General features: G+C 32.7%; 2 protein-coding genes across 4 annotated transcripts in view; one reads left to right on the plus strand and one right to left on the minus strand.

The window, feature by feature from the left end:
* Window positions 1–2808: 2808 nt before the first annotated feature.
* On the minus strand, window positions 2809–4987 carry LOC113503429 (tyrosine--tRNA ligase, cytoplasmic). 2 transcript variants are annotated; one of them, XM_026885404.1, is made up of 2 exons: window positions 4896–4987; window positions 2809–4547 (listed from the first exon to the last, which is right to left on the minus strand). In XM_026885404.1, the coding sequence occupies exon 2, from the start codon at window positions 4525–4527 to the stop codon at window positions 2953–2955; it is 1575 nt and encodes a 524-aa protein (XP_026741205.1). In that variant the 5' UTR covers window positions 4528–4547; window positions 4896–4987; the 3' UTR covers window positions 2809–2952. The 2 variants fall into 2 exon arrangements, with proteins under 2 accessions (XP_026741205.1, XP_026741203.1); XM_026885402.1 differs by lacking the exon at window positions 4896–4987 and adding an exon at window positions 4650–4889.
* A 93-nt stretch (window positions 4988–5080) lies between these two features.
* LOC113503428 (RNA polymerase II elongation factor ELL) overlaps window positions 5081–16170 on the plus strand; it is a 46259-nt gene continuing 35169 nt past the window's right edge. For both annotated transcript variants that reach the window (XM_026885400.1, XM_026885401.1), the window contains exons 1-2: window positions 5081–5433; window positions 16122–16169. In XM_026885400.1, the coding sequence (XP_026741201.1) occupies window positions 5299–5433; window positions 16122–16169 (183 nt within the window). In that variant the 5' untranslated portion in view covers window positions 5081–5298. The remainder of the gene's footprint in view (window positions 5434–16121; window position 16170) is intronic.

Genomic DNA, 16170 nt, shown 5'->3' on the forward strand with positions numbered 1-16170 from the left:
CGTTATGATCTTTCTTTATTATTATTTCGATCAACAATTCAAAATAGATAAACCTGTTATAGATATCTTAAGTGTTAATGTATATCCCATACACACCGATTACCCATTGTGCATAGTAGCTCATCGGGGAGTTTGATTTCCTGAAAATTAATAAGAATTACTTATTTTGATTTCTGTTACTGAATTATTGTACCAAAATTTTCACCTTATAAGCCAGCACTTTATATACATACCTAGGTACTGACTTTATATACTGCGTGATACTAAATACATCCTAAAAATAATCTGTATACTATATTTGTTAATATGCGGAAACATTTTTACTGTATCTTAGCTTGTTAGGTGATCATTTGATTGTCTTATTCGCTCAATAGATACCCTTACCTACCTATTAATTCCACAACCACTAATCAAACTACTTTCATATAAAATACATAGGTAGCACGTTATCCTAATAACTATATTATGGGCTTTGTGTAAGTTATTTTGATGCTGATAAAGTAGTTTGCGCACTCACATTGTGGGTACTTTCGTAATCCGTAAGTTTGCAATAAATTTAAGAAGAGACGAAAAATGCAATCCCTTACTAAAGTAATATGAATACCCCTTAAGTAATCTTCTTATATCTAGTGTGTTTTCCTACATACCTAACAGTATTAATTTAAATTATAGTTTAAAAAAACAAGTAACAAGTACGAATAGTAGTCGACTCTACAATATTTGTAACATGTAAGAAATTAACCAAAAGCTCAACTAGATAAATATTTTGAATTGTACATTTTGTTGTTATCAAAATATATCTGATCGTTCATTAATATTAAGCCTTTTTCCTCATATTCGACCAACCGGGATGCCCCTTTTGTAAATTACGACTAATGACGACGAGTTGTCACAAAAGTAAAGCCGCTTAGTTTACACCTGAAATAATAGATGGCGTTACCAGTCTCCAAACGGTTTAAAAGAGTCGTAATGTACAGTTGGTGATAATGAGATAAGTTTTATGGTTTGATGCTGTTATATTATGTGCAGCGACATTGTGTACCTGATAGCATTGATATTGAACTTACTGTATGAAGTACCTTCGATACTTTAGATTGCACGTAATAAAGAGCTCTTGTTTCCACAACCTATATTGTATTCTGACACAAACGTTTAAGTATTATTATTTATTAATATTTGTATCCAGTTTGGCTCCAATTTGTTAAAAAACATCTAGATTTTAAGGTTCGTCGATATATATTTTTTTTATGAGAAATACATAAAACATTGGAATATTCATCTCTATATTTTCTTCAGTTTCAACTAATAACCAGAGTAAGTTTAGCTGTTCTGTAAGATAGTAGGTATTTGTATTGGACCAACCACTACCTAAAAAAGTTAGATTGTTGCGATTGTGTAAGCGAGACAGCACATAACACGACATAGAACGGCGCGGCAGCGTCACTTTACGACGTTCAAATTCTCACAATAAAAGGTGATGGTGGCAACCCAGGAACCGCGATCGAATAACCGTTATGCATGGTGATAATTACACATTGACATTTCCCTAAGTTCCGATCATTATGATAGATTGAGAAGAGGCTATTTTAGAATCTAGTCTTATATTGTAGTAATATATGTTGAATGCTCGTCATTATTGTTTAATGTTTTTTTCAAATATAATGCTCATTTATATTATTCTTATGTGCTAATAGTAAGAGACGTAACTAACTGCCTCGACATTTTTTTAGATGTGAGAGTGAGACTTATGAATTGTATCTCATTATAGTTATCAGAATATTGAAAATATCAAAATCCTAAACAATAAAAGCGATAATAAAAAGCAACTTAAAAAAATCAAATCTTTGAATCCTTAATGCAGTCAGATTCGAGTATACGTCACGGAATCAGCAAATTACTTATGAAGACAATAATATTTGTGCCACACGAGATTCTATTACTGATTAGATGCAAATATTAATTAAGAAGGTATGGCTGCAGTGAAGTGCAGTGTAAACCCGTTAGAATCATAACCATAATTTTTCTGCGCGTAAGTTGTCCGTCATACAATACTTTATGGCCAAAAATGATTACGCTTTACAATGTCAGTTGTAAGTTAAAGTGATACCTTTCTTATACAAGAAAAAGGGAAAAAGTGTATTCTGTAAGAATTTCTAAAATGAAAAATATATATGGCTTGTCTAGAAGTCCCAATAAAGGTTTGAATTAATTCTCAATGTCGAGTACCATTAAACGGTAACACTAATATGGAATACATGATGTAGGGGCTAAATGTAGGTAAGACTAATTAGTAAAGCGAGTGCATGAAACGAAAATCATGTTTTATCATTGTTTTTCTATTACATATTAAACCTTAGATATTTAACTTTTATTTTACTCTATGTATTAAACAAAACATGTATTCGAAGAAGACTAAATTGTTTTTGTCTGGACCTACAATTGTCATTAGACTACATCATCAAATAATGATATTACTCTAGTAATCTTTGAATGAGTGAAGCCCAAGGTATCATCTTACAAAACGGAATAGGGAATAGTGATTTTCATTATAAGCATCAATATAATGATATCTGTAAAAATACATGAAAAAATGTACACTTTAATTAAAAATGATATATTTTAAGTTTGCAACCCTGCACCATGTTCGTAATAGCGACATCTTATGACAACTCATCGAATTTAACAGTTAGTCAAAAGTTTTCAAAAAGATGGCGATACTGATCTGCTTTTACCAAATTCTAGGCACATTGAATTTATATTTTATTCAATTTATTATTATAGTCTAAAACAAAAATAAAAGTAACGCAATTAAAAATATATATTTTATTAACATTCAAATCATAAATTAAGCAGGTGTGTTGGAAGAATATTACTGATACATTAGAAATAAAAATGCAAATACAATGCAAAAGATTCCCCTGAATAACAATATTTGAAACTAAATAAAGCCACCTATTTTATAGGCGCATTTTTCATAGACTTAGTAGTAACAGGATTACCATTTACTTTGCTAATGAGTTTATTGCCCTGCCAAACAGCAAATAGTCCATCATTTGTTTTCAAGTCCACTTGCAGTTTTTCCCATACCTTTTTCTTGGGATTCAAAACATCATCAGGTTCTCCAGTTTCATACCCTTCAATGACAACTCTATCTCCAGGCTTGCTGCCTTCTGGGGCTAAGAGAGGCTCAACCTGCTTAGGTTCATCAACAGAGGCACAGAGCACCATACCTTTTGACTCAACACCTCGCATTTTAGCTGGTTTTAAATTACATAAAACAACTACATCTCGATTCTGCATTTCCTCTTCAGGTACATAGTTGACTAATCCAGAAACCACAGTCCTAGGTTCCTCTTCACCCAAATCTATCTTTTCAACATAGAGAGCATCTGCGTCAGGATGTCTAGAAACTTCAACTATCCGCCCAACTCTAATATCGAGTTTTGCGGGAGTAACTTCATCTGCAGCTGCAGAAGCATTACCTTTAACTTTAGTCGGTGGAGGGTAAGCTTTTTTAGCTAGTTCTTGCAGCTTAGGGTCCTTGAATATTTCTTGAACAGGTGCTAAAAGCTTGTTGATGGCTTGCTCTACACTGGCTTTTAAATCTCCTGGATGAATATCCTGCTTAGCATAAGCAGCTTCTAGGTCTTCAAAATTAGAATACTCAGCATTGCCACCATGTTCTGGTGCCCTACAAATTTTAAATGTTTCACCACTCTTCATCAGAGGAAAAACTACAAACTTGGTGAAAGACAAGACACCATTTTCAGCAATGTTACCAGGCTCACAGAAAGCTTTCTTGAGCTTCTTCTTTACATTTGCTGGATTATCCAAAAGATCAATTTTGCTGTCTTCTTCAGATGCTGACATTTTACCACCAGTAAGACCAGGTACCATAGGGTTCATTAAATGTACTCGCTTGGCATATCCAAGTTGAGGTAAGTATTTCTCAGCCATGGTAAATATTTTCCTCTGGTCAACACCACCAAATTGAGCATCTACTTTCAGGTACTCCTCATCTAAAGCTTGCAGGCCAGGGTACAGGAGACCACTCAGTAGAGGATGATCAACCTGCTTCACTACCTCAGCTCCAGCCTTTTTAGCATCATGCTCGGTTATAACAGATGACATTCTGTAGACATCCAAAGTGTATTCTTTGCTAAGCTGGTATTCAGTTCCTCTAACAAATTTCAACTTCTCTAATGGCACATCAATTGACTGTAGCATAGCTTTGATTGCTGCTTCATAGTATTGAGTACGGAGGGCTAATAATTCCCATGGAGCTTTCATATTATCTAAGTAAGCATGTAGATCAGCAAACAGTATAGTTACCTCACATCCAGCCTTTAGAAAGTCTGCGATTTTTGACATAGGGACAAAATAAGCGACGTGGGGACGTCCAGTAGTAGCTGTGCCCCAGTAAATTTTAAGATCTCTTTGCTTCAGGATTTCAGTGAGCTTTTCATCTCCTAAAACTTCCTGTAAGTTGCGTGTTATAAGATGTTTCTTCTCTTCTAAGGTACCCATTGTTGATAACGAGTTTAACTCTGAAATATATAAAAAAAGAATGTAGGTTAGAATCTTGAAAAATCTGGAACAATGCAGAAAAGATAAACACAAAAGATAGAGCCTTAAAGCTAAGAACTTACCGGATTTGACAGTGTTTGGTGTATATTATTGATATATTAGGCTTATAATCATAAATATTTTGTAATTACATATATGAAATGAACAGATATGAGAGGCAATAACACCGTACACGTATGTGAGGTGTCTCAGTCTTACGAAACTAGATGAAACATAACCTCCAAAGTTAAGTACGGCAAGAAGGTATTTAAAACAAATGCTTTTATGTTAAAATGCAGTTTAACGAACAAAGTAAACTATCTGCTTACATTTATTACTGTTAATTCACAGATTTTCATTTGTTATTTCGTAAAAATTAAAAAAATATTGTAAATTTTGACATGTCTGAAGTTAGCAATAATCCAAAATACTTGTTACCAACTGCTTATTGGCGCTAGTGTCGCAGTGAATGCTCGCGTTTCCTGTCAAAAGCGCCATTGCGCATGACAGTCAGTGCGGCCTTGCAGACTGAGAGCGCTGCCAACAAAGGCCGAGTCGATGGGGTTACAAAAAGATTGTTAATTTGGACTTCTAAAACCCTTTTGTTGTTGTAATTATAATTTTATATAGGTTGTGAATTTGTGATTACGGTTAAGAAAATGTGTGAATGATATGAATCGTGACGACTAGCAAAGGAGTCAGCTGGTCCACAGTGCGAATAGTGAATAAGAAATGGCGGCCTTGCCAGCAGGTGTTCAGTATGGGTTATCATCGGAGTCTAGTTATAAAGAAAACAAGGAACTAGTGTTTGTGAAATTAACGGATTCAGCGCTGAAAGCAATCGAAGACTTCCTTAGAAATAATAGGGTAAGTCCAATCGCCATATTGTTAGACCAAAATAAAGATAAGCCAACAATGTCAGGCGCCATACTTATATTACAGTAATTGAAATGAAACTGCAAATTTAGAAGTTTTAATCCAACAAATCAGTTTTCTAATTATGATAATTGGCTTCAAAACAAGTTTATGTAGGTAGCATTGCGATATATACTCCTCTCCAATGTCACGCCACGTCAACATGTAGAAAATTTGCTCTGTTATTTTCACAGATTTACATTTCATACGGCTATAATTAGAGAATTCGGACTTATTGTTGCGGAATTGGACGTTTACCGTGGAGTTATGTTACAATTCGTACATTTTTACTCGCTATCATTTCTCGTAAGGGGATATTGTTCCCATCCGAGAGATTTCAATTGAATTCTGAATAAAAACATTCAAGACGATCAAGTCTTACTTATCTGGTTTACCTACTGGAAAAACACCACGCAATACTTGTCGATGTAATTGATTCTAATAGTATTATTCGATATAAAAATTCGTATATTGTATTTTGAGAAATCAGTTATGCATTATCATTACCACAGGTCATAGCACAACAAGTTGTTTGTAAGGGAATATTTACTATATTTCACGTTGCAATTTAGATTGATTTATCAAACATTATATTTTTTTTTTCAATAAAGAATTTATGACCTGGAAATTATGTGGAACATATCATATTTCATGCCACTAATTCAAAAACTGTTTGTGTTATGTATTATAACTTTACATTATTATAGTAACAAGATTTTCTTAACATGAAAACTGTACAGAGGTTTCAATTCTTGATTCCAGAATGTACATTAATTTTAAAAAGTTATCTTTATTTATACATTGTGTAATATTGATAATAGCTGAAAAAGCAAATGAGTTGACTACTCAAACTCAATGCCAGAATCATGCAATGTGTGAAAATATTGCTGTACTTCTTGTTATTCTGATAATACTAACTTTATACAAACTTCAAATCTGTTGCATCATTACAAAGGATGTATAACTTTTACTAAACTTCATATTAAATGTTAAATTTTAACAGTTTTTTTTTATTACTAGAAAACAACAAACATCAACTATTCAGTAAAGATTATATTTCAAGGCAACATTTTTTCTTACTACTAATCAACATCACTTTACGTAGTCCTTTGTTATTACAAAAGATGGCGCTGTATGTTTGATTAATGATAATGTTACAACTGAGTAATTATTATTTATGCGTTGTAGATACAATTGAGTTTACTTGCTGGTGGTGTAGGTAACATATATAAAAGTAATTAATAAATTTCTGCCATTATTTTTATATGAAATTCTTACATGTTTTACTTTGGTTGCCATGATGATATACTAATTCCTTATGATATTATTATGCTAAAAAAAATGAAGTATACAAAAAAAAACCTCAGTCAAAAAGCTTACTTAGCCATATTGCAGTTACCTATTTAATAAAATAAAGTTATAGCAACACTTTAAAAAGTAATTTTTGAAGTGATTGAATCTTTGGAAGTGGTCCTTTCAATACTCTTCAGATCATAAAATACCCTTGCTGGCAATAAATTTACTTTTTGATGTTCTATTCAAGACAAAAGAGGTTTTAAGCCTTATTGTTTACATAACTATGTAAGTATAAACTAAATAAAATTGATGCCATTGTTGGTTCTGTACAGCCAGCTTACATAGATGAAAAACTCTATCCTTTATGCCTGTCCTAATTAACTTTATTTTAATATCAACCTGCATGCATGTTAAAACCTATTGAGGTCATCAAGTAGGTGACAAACAGCAGAATGGTTTAAAAGATATTGATTAGCATTAAATCATATGCTCCTTTACTCTGTGCCATATTGTAACCACTACATTATAAAGATTGTATTTTATCTTTCACTTTGAATGTTTGAAAGACAGTAAATGCATTGAACATGCATTTTAAATGGCAAATAACTAGTCATGTACACATAACTGTTGCAAACAAGGTAATGTTGCATAGTTTATTAAATGAGTGGCTTATTGGTAAATTAAAACCATATTGAGAATTTACTGATAACATGAAATCCTTATTTATAAATTGTTTGTTATTGGCTGTAAACTAGTATTACTGTGCCATGTTTAAGTTTTAAATTTCTAGATAGTAGAGAGACCTCTAATGAATTTTTACCTAGCCTGAAATCACTGTAATTTCTGAGTAATTTCTTTCATACTATTATTTCTTACTTGATAAGATAACTTACTAAAGTATTTTTGTAATATCTTTTTACATTCAAAACATATTTGAAATATTAAGGACTTATGTGGTATGTTTTAGAATGAATTTTGGTTTTGGTAAGTTATGCTGCGTATTTGACAATGCTCAACATACAATGACAAGTTAGCACGAAGTGTGGGAAACAAATTACGGGCACATTTAGCATAGACCCACAAGGAAGTAGAAAAGTTAAGAAATAAACATACAGCCTACTTAGCAGCTGGTGAAAGTTATTTACTTAAAACCAAAAAGAACATAAAGATTCTATACACTGAATTAGATCTATACTATAATAAAACATTATAATAATGTAACTTCTTTATAATTTTACTTTTTTCAATACAATTTGTAATTGTTACATTCAAAAATTGGGAAAGTGTTTCCACATTAAATAATGCTACGAAATACCAATGTGTTATTTAAACTAACAACAAAATTATATAGGTACTTTAAATGTAACCTCATTTGCCATACTTAAAAGAACATTGTATTTTCTGTGAGTCTAGTACATAATAACAGTACTAATATATTTTTAATTCAAGACTTTATTGTCTGCAAGAATTACCTATTAAGCAACATTGAAGTTGATTTGCAAGGTAATCAGTGATTGTAATTGAAGCCATTAATCACATGATATAAGTCGCAAACTAATTATTTTTGTCAAGGAATATAATAGAAACTGGTAATTAGGTTTAGTATTATTGGGATACATTACTTAATGTGATAGCTATGACATCAATATTTTGACAAATATGCATTGGAAACTAATCTATTTAATAAGATACATGAAGAAAATGCAATTGAATAGTTTGATATTATAAATGAATATTAATAAGCACTATTTAATAAACACTTCTTTCAGCTTTTATGTGGAACGAAACTTTATTAATGTTTAAAATGCAATTTGGTATTTAATTAAGTGTCATTTAAAATTTCAATGAATTATCCCAAAATTGCCACTTACCAAGACAATTCTGAAAAACTTTGAACTTAATTAGATTGCTCCTATTTCTAAATCGTAGGCATTCGGCGCGTGTCTAGCCGTTTAGGCCCAGTTTCGCAAACTTCGTATATTAGGTAAGCGAATCGGGTGCATAGCCGCATTGACAATGTTGGGGCGGCGGCGCCCGCGCAGGTGAAAGTACCAACAGCTGCCGGATTAGGTACTTATCGAAACGAAAAATCTTTACTCTAAAACTCTTGTTCATGGACCCACTTGCTCGTCAAACCAAGTATCAAATCATTCATAGACAAATGGCTTGGTAGTATAATACTTCTAAAATTGTCATATTAAAATTTCGTACTCTTTGTATTTAACTAAATATTTCGTAATTTTTCGTTTCTCAACTTTAAAGCATTGTTGACAGTTGTAAACATAATCTAGTTTTCATAGATATAATATGACCTCGTTCATTTATGTGATATAGGACAGCTCATTAACATGCATCTGTTACATTACCATTGATGGTACATCATTATCGAAATCTCTGCGATTAGTTAAATGACGTCAGGATTTAAATTTTAATTAAAACTAATCCTAGAACTATTAATTAATGACGTAGTAGTATAACTAATAAGTATGTGCTTATGGCTGTTGCAAATACTCGTCTATAAATTCCTTTCATTTCATTTCTTAATCGCAGGAGTGTGAATCAAATCAAATGATGAAGCGAAATTATCGAATGGAGGAGAATTTTCCGTTCCTTATGGTTTTGTAGAACGTGATAACGTTTGTTATGCTTTTCATTAGCGTTGATAATATAATTAGCGGCCTATTGCTCTTAAACAACTTCACCGTTCTAAATCATTAAGAATTATGGCAGTGACGTTCAATACTTGAGAGATATTTTGCCCATAATACATCATTATATTGCATAATATTTATATTGAATTTACTTGGTGTTATCAAGTTTAAACGATAGCGAATACGACTGACTTGAAGAATGACAAAGCGATTAAAATATTGAACGAAATTTACAGTTTAATAATGTGTTTATTTATGTCTACTTAATATTGAAAGAAAAAATAGGATACCTGCAATGTCTATTTATTACTAATAAATAACGATAAACCGTCATCGATGCATTTAAAGTAAATATTAATAAATAATACTTGAATGTAAAGTAAATGTAATAGAGGCATTATTTTCTACTTCAAAATTATACAAGTCCTTAAAACAAATTATACATAGGTATATTATGTTACTGAATTTAGTGTTTAACATTAATTTTCCTCTTATTAATAAACAAATTAGATTTATTTGTAACTCGCATACTAATTATATGTATATTTAAAACTGCATTTCCTTATTTGGGCACGAGTTACGTCAAACGTAACGAAATAGTTTAATGCTATAAAATGTGTAATAAGTATTAAAAGCAGCGAATTTGAATGATAAATACGTTCGAACGTTGCCAATATAAACAATTCTGTAACGTCGCTCAAAGCCAGTCGCCCACCTGATTATGGCTCCCCAGTCCCATGCACGTGTTTAACAACGATACATTTATTTTGTCGGCCTAAGATCACGGGCACCTAACAATTATTAAAACTTGCTAGACGATTATCAACATTCTCTTTATAAAGACAAAACTGAAAGTCCCTCAAACTCTCTCGTGATATGCGGCAGGTTTGGTGGCCGTTTTTTTTTCGTTGCTGCTTTGTAAGCGTGCCACCTGGCCTTTTTTCCTGGGCATAGAATACATTCAAAGCCATGAATCACTTTTGTAACGCTGCCGAATGAGTGTCCAGCGTATTGCTTCAAAAGAAGGCCCTTTACTTGATTGAATGAATCATAGTTTTAAAAGAAACTGTGCATATTAGTTTCAATTTTATTACAATTGATTAAAGTGAATCGTCGACACGCGACTCTAAAAGAAGCACTTATTTGTCACGTGCTTATATAAAGTAGGTATCTGTACCGGATATCCACCATGTTCAATGTATGCCATATTTGCACTGGCGATACCGGAATTTGAAAGAAAATTTATCGGTTATTTCGACAAATCATTGTTGCAGCCTTTAAGCAAACATATAATTGCTTCGTTGGGAATACAACATACATAATTCACAACATCCATTTTGTAATGGTTAACTTACACTAAATAAAGAATTAGGACTATAGAATCTTAATCTTATACAATAAATGTATAAAATTTTGCACATTATTTGCAGCACACCTATTGGCAACACACAATGTAGATAATTTTATCATCTCGCTTTGACATCAGGGTCATCTGAGTAGTAAAATAAAAACGGTCTGATGCTATTATGAAAGTAACCGCTAGAAAATATCTCGATAAAAATAGTTTACTTTTAGAATTGCAACAATAAATGTAGGATGTTCTCATAGATTTGCTAATCTGAAGAGATTGGAGGTGTTTGAATGTGATCTTTAAATTGATTAGAAGAGAGTAAAATTTTGCGTGATAGATGCGTCGTGACGTATGCGTGACGGTGAACACGAGCGATAGGGCCCGAGGTCGTCGCACCCTCGATCCCCCCGAGCCTTGGCACCTGGTTGTCCCTTGCTAAGCAGTACTCGCGAACAGATGTTAGACTCTCTCGAGAAATCCCTCCGCCCTTTGCTTCTATTTATATCTTTATATTTTCAATGTTGGTCCTGTTACATTTAGTATTCAAGCTGCTTATCAGATCAATCCTGCCATGTAAATCCTTTCATTGCATAATAGATTTTACCTAATATACATACATATTTGGTCAGCCGACTGTGTTTAATTTTAAATTCAAAGTTATTTACTTGTAAGAATGCTCTGCTCTCCTGATCGGCAAATAAGTTTTGCATTACTTAACTCATTTATTTAACACTAAAAACTAACGAGGAGGACATATATTCACTATAACTTAAAGGCTACTCAGTTATCCTCGAAGTTTTAATGATGCTTTGTTTATTTCAAGTAATCCAATAAGTAATAAAGCTTTTAGCAACAATTTGTTTACTAACGTTACTTGTGTTGAACAAACCAGTTTGCAAAATGTCAGCCAATCGACGCTGCAAGTGCTGCGAAGTATACGTGATGCAATTTCATGTATATAGGGTTTATTTAATTGTTTGAACAGGCATAAAGCGTTGATGGACTGTGGTGCCCCATAAAGGCATAAAACGGTAGTAAAATTGAGAAAATGAATCCTACGTATCATGGGATGTTTTATGATGGTTCGTATCGTTTACGACAGGGAATGCCGCCCTCCGGTAAGGCAACGTGTTTTAGAAAAGGACAGACGATTAGAAATGGGGCGGTTAAGGGACGCCAACCTTCTGGAGTCAACGTACAATAGATTTCTGTTTGTGTGTGTAGTTAGTTCGTTAATATTGAAATAGAATAGCTTGCCTTACTATGAGGTCAAAATGAATAACTACGTTATAAGGACAGTAATCGTTTGTCAAACTTAGTGTCCATACGTTGCGACAGCTTTGTTTATGAGATGTAATTTACTTATTTTTATGACATGTGTTTATTTACTGGTGGCATTAGCTACATTGGATTTTATTTTCCTGAGTTTCTAGTGAACATTACATGATAAATGTAATAGAATGTGCGAAATGAGTAGAGGAAAGCTAATGGTGTTATGTAGTCACATGAATTGATTTAAACTCGTATACAACAGCGCAGTGTGCATCATAGTATTTGACGAATGAAGAAAATATACTTTAGATGCTGACATGAAATATCCCTTCAGGATCAAAGCTAAATAAAAATGATATCATAGGAAGTTTCTAAATATCGTACTGAGCTACAGAACTATCAACAAAGTTCCAACGACAAATCATCAAATAGATGATCTACATACCACAGTACTGTGAAGTAAACAGATGACTCTGAGCAAGGCCATGCATTTCCTGCAATGTATCTCGAAGTGTCATTTCAAAGAAATCAACATTCTAATATTGACACTATCGTTTCAATGCTACACAACATTCAAATTATATGTGATTTCACTTTCCTAAGTTTAATATTTAACGTACGTACGTAAGTTACGTGTGAGAAACCGGCAAGCAGTGTTGCGGGCAACCAATGTGCTTCCAATTATAACTATTAACTATACTAATCAGAATGTAAACGAGATTCTCGTGAAGTTCAATTCCAGAGGGACGAACTGGATTGAAACACCTGAAATTACATGACCTTCTAATGAATTATGCATCTTGATGTCGACTTAGCCGTTCCATCAGCTGCTGCCAGAAAGACTTGTTCAAATAATCAAAAAGAAAGAGTTTTATTACTGTAGGATAATAAGTAATAGATTTCCGTCGTTTGTATCTGGATTGTCATAAAATTTGTCCTGCGTACTTTTAAAATACAGACAAATGATGATAGAAATTATTTTAATGTCTGAATTTACCGAACACTACCATTATAGCGAAATCGGTCAATACTACTCAATAATTACAAGGTTTTGTAAATGTTAAAAGAAACTTGAGAGTCTTAAGTACCACTATTCTATGTAACCAATGACTATTAGGTTTACTAAGGCTTCACTGTAATGAGGTTATGTTCAATAAAATGAAATTCTTGTTCTTTTTGTGTATTATGTTCACTTAAAATTCTACTTTCTTGATTTTATTTTCACGTTTTACGCTTATCGAAGTTCTATTCTTGTGCTAGGATAACTGAATTAGTTTGTCGGTTTAATACACTTCAAATTATGTTATAATTTATCATATGCGTGCCAACAAATGCAAGAACGGTTAAACTACAGTTAATTACAGGTTTAAGGAAAAAGTTTTAAGTGTTAAACAACGTAATACAAAACTAGGCAAGAACAACTTTCATTTTATAGTTCTCGGATTCCGCTTCTCAGGTGCGAGCCCAGACACTTGTGATTATTATTAAATTCTTCGCAAGGAACCATTCACGGGCAATAAATTTGAATGTTTCAGAATGTTATATTAACATCACCTAACAATTATTCCTTTACATAACGAGATAATGAGAGTCAGTGTCGACGGTTGATGAAAAGTAAAAATATTGACGTCAAGTCGATAAAACGAATTTCTAATACATCTTTGTAACCAATTTATCAAATGAATCGTAAGTCGGGATAGGCTCCATAATACCCTATGTTATTTTGTTCAAATACAAGTTCCACCTAAATTTTGACATTTTAAGGAATGAGCAGCTCATTACATTAAACCCTTAAGGGGATTTCTTTTTGAGCTAAACAATAGATTAGAGGATTCCCCTCATTGATTAAAATATTGATTGTTTTACTAATTAAGATGCCCCTTTTTAACAACTGACATTTACCGTACTGATAACAGTATTGTCGAAACAAATCTATTGTGTATTTTATTAAAACTGTAAATTCAATACGGTGCTGTTTTATGTTACTTTAATAGTTTAAACGTTTTAAGCTGCTCAAAAATCGTAACACATAGTTATACTTATAAGATATCTATCCTAACATTCGAATGAGTAGAAAACTTATAATAAAGAACCATTATCTTATTATTGATTAAAATTATTTCGCTAACTGCGTCTACCTGTCTGTTGAAATACTTGAGCAATTGTTTTTTTATCTAATCTATCCTCGTTGCGTATAGCATGCACAATACCTTTGCCTATTAAAGTTATAATATACGTTAAAGCAGTCGATTGTATCCGATGATATCGACGTTTAATTTCAGTTTTCACCAATCTAAAATCGTAAACTTATAAAAGATTTTACTTAGCTAAAGGTCACCAGCATATTCCGCTAAGGTCACTTTGTGCAGGTATTTTATTGCCTCACTCTGTACAACGCAGCAATTCAACGCAAGGCCAAAATTGCTTTTGTATTTTTTATTCGACAAAATTATACTTATTTACTACATGTAGTTTAGCTATACTTATCTCTTTATCATCTACAAATGGTCTATTCATTTGAATTTACTGAACGTGACACCTGCACTAGAGGTAGCTGTTTATAAGCTCAGTGCGAAATCGATAAATGTTGTTCTTTGCTTATCTGTACGAGTGATTTCTTAGCATTAATCACTTAATTTTAAATTAAAACTGTTTAGGTCTCTCTAACAAAACAGCGATGATGAAAATATAGAAAACAGAATAATTGCACTAACTTATGTAATAACTAATGTCGAGTCCAGTTTATTACTCACCCTCGAAAGCATCTAGTGGTACAAAATTTCAAAGAATTAAACATATAAGTCTAAGTAGGAAAATTAATAAAACTTATATGACCTTGCCAGTAGAAACTGGTTTGACATTCGCGACTGATTTCAATCTTAATCAAAGTAGACGATTTTCTTATCGCATATTTAAAGCATTCCTATGTTTAATTTTTTCTTATACATATAAATGTATAACCATGTCGAATGTAAAAGTACAAGAAAGGTTAATTGCCTTCGTAATCATTCGACCCTGGCGGATAGATCATGGTCATGGGTGTTTACCATGGCAAGTTCCAGGTCATCCCTTTCCAGATCTCAGTAGTCTAGTCAGTATTGAAACTCTTTGAATTTCTCATTAAATTTAGTGGTTAAGTAAGCAAGTAAAGCAATTTTTAAGTTTACATCATCAGCACTGCCGCCCAGCCTAGTTATGTTTCTCGCGTTCGACCATCGCCGGTTGTGCAACGCCACGACTTGCCGACACTTGCTTATTGTGGCAAACCCGACTCGTTGCCCAACTAGTTTGGCTTCTTGTCGTCTAATTACGACGTTTCATTAGGTTATGCAGTGTAATTATGTGGAAATTTTCGACTTGAGCATAAATCCAAAATAGGTTACATATTAATATTAATTTTGAGTGATTGGGGTGACGTAGTTTCCTATGCGGCAACCTTAAAGCTATATCATTTACATTCTATAACAGACGCTGGCTTGCGTCCATCAACGAAATCAGACTGTTGTCAATATTATTATATTAATGCGTGGTATAAAGTATTAACTTTATAGTATGCATTGTCTTATAACCTAGTTACTGTGAACCTACAACAAAGTTGAGTCACAATTCAATATTATGTTGCATTATTTTACCCTATTAACCTGAGCCATGATTCGTCATGACGTATTTTCTACGTAAATTGTGTTTTGCTATTCCCTTACGTCAATACATTCGCATCTGTCTAATATTTTACAGTAAACACATGTAACTAATAATATTGATTGTTTACTTAAAGCCTGAATAAGATTTTTGTTCAGCTATCACAACAGCATTTCTATAAGGATGTAAAAATATCAACGCTTAACGTTTTTCTAAATAATGTCGATAGACTCTCCACAGATGTCGCTACATGTAAGCTAGATAAACAACGTAATTTTATAAATAGAATTGAGTAAACTTCAATTACCTACGTCCTCCTCCGTTCAAAGTGTTTTTAGATGACTGGTCGTTCTTAAACTGTTCTCAATAACGTGGATTCAACAATTTACGCGCATTTTTTTGTTTATTAATCATTGTTTTCTTCTTTCCAGGACAGATTGGCAAAACCTAAAATACAGTTCCTACCCGGAAATGAAGGGG

The sequence above is a fragment of the Trichoplusia ni genome, chromosome 19 (genome assembly GCF_003590095.1).
Source record: "Trichoplusia ni isolate ovarian cell line Hi5 chromosome 19, tn1, whole genome shotgun sequence".
Lineage (NCBI taxonomy): Eukaryota > Metazoa > Arthropoda > Insecta > Lepidoptera > Noctuidae > Trichoplusia > Trichoplusia ni.

What these genes read in the sequence shown, in the direction of transcription:
- LOC113503429 (XM_026885404.1), bottom strand. Translation starts at nt 4,527, where the DNA reads ATGGGTACCTTAGAAGAGAAGAAACATCTTATAACACGCAACTTACAG.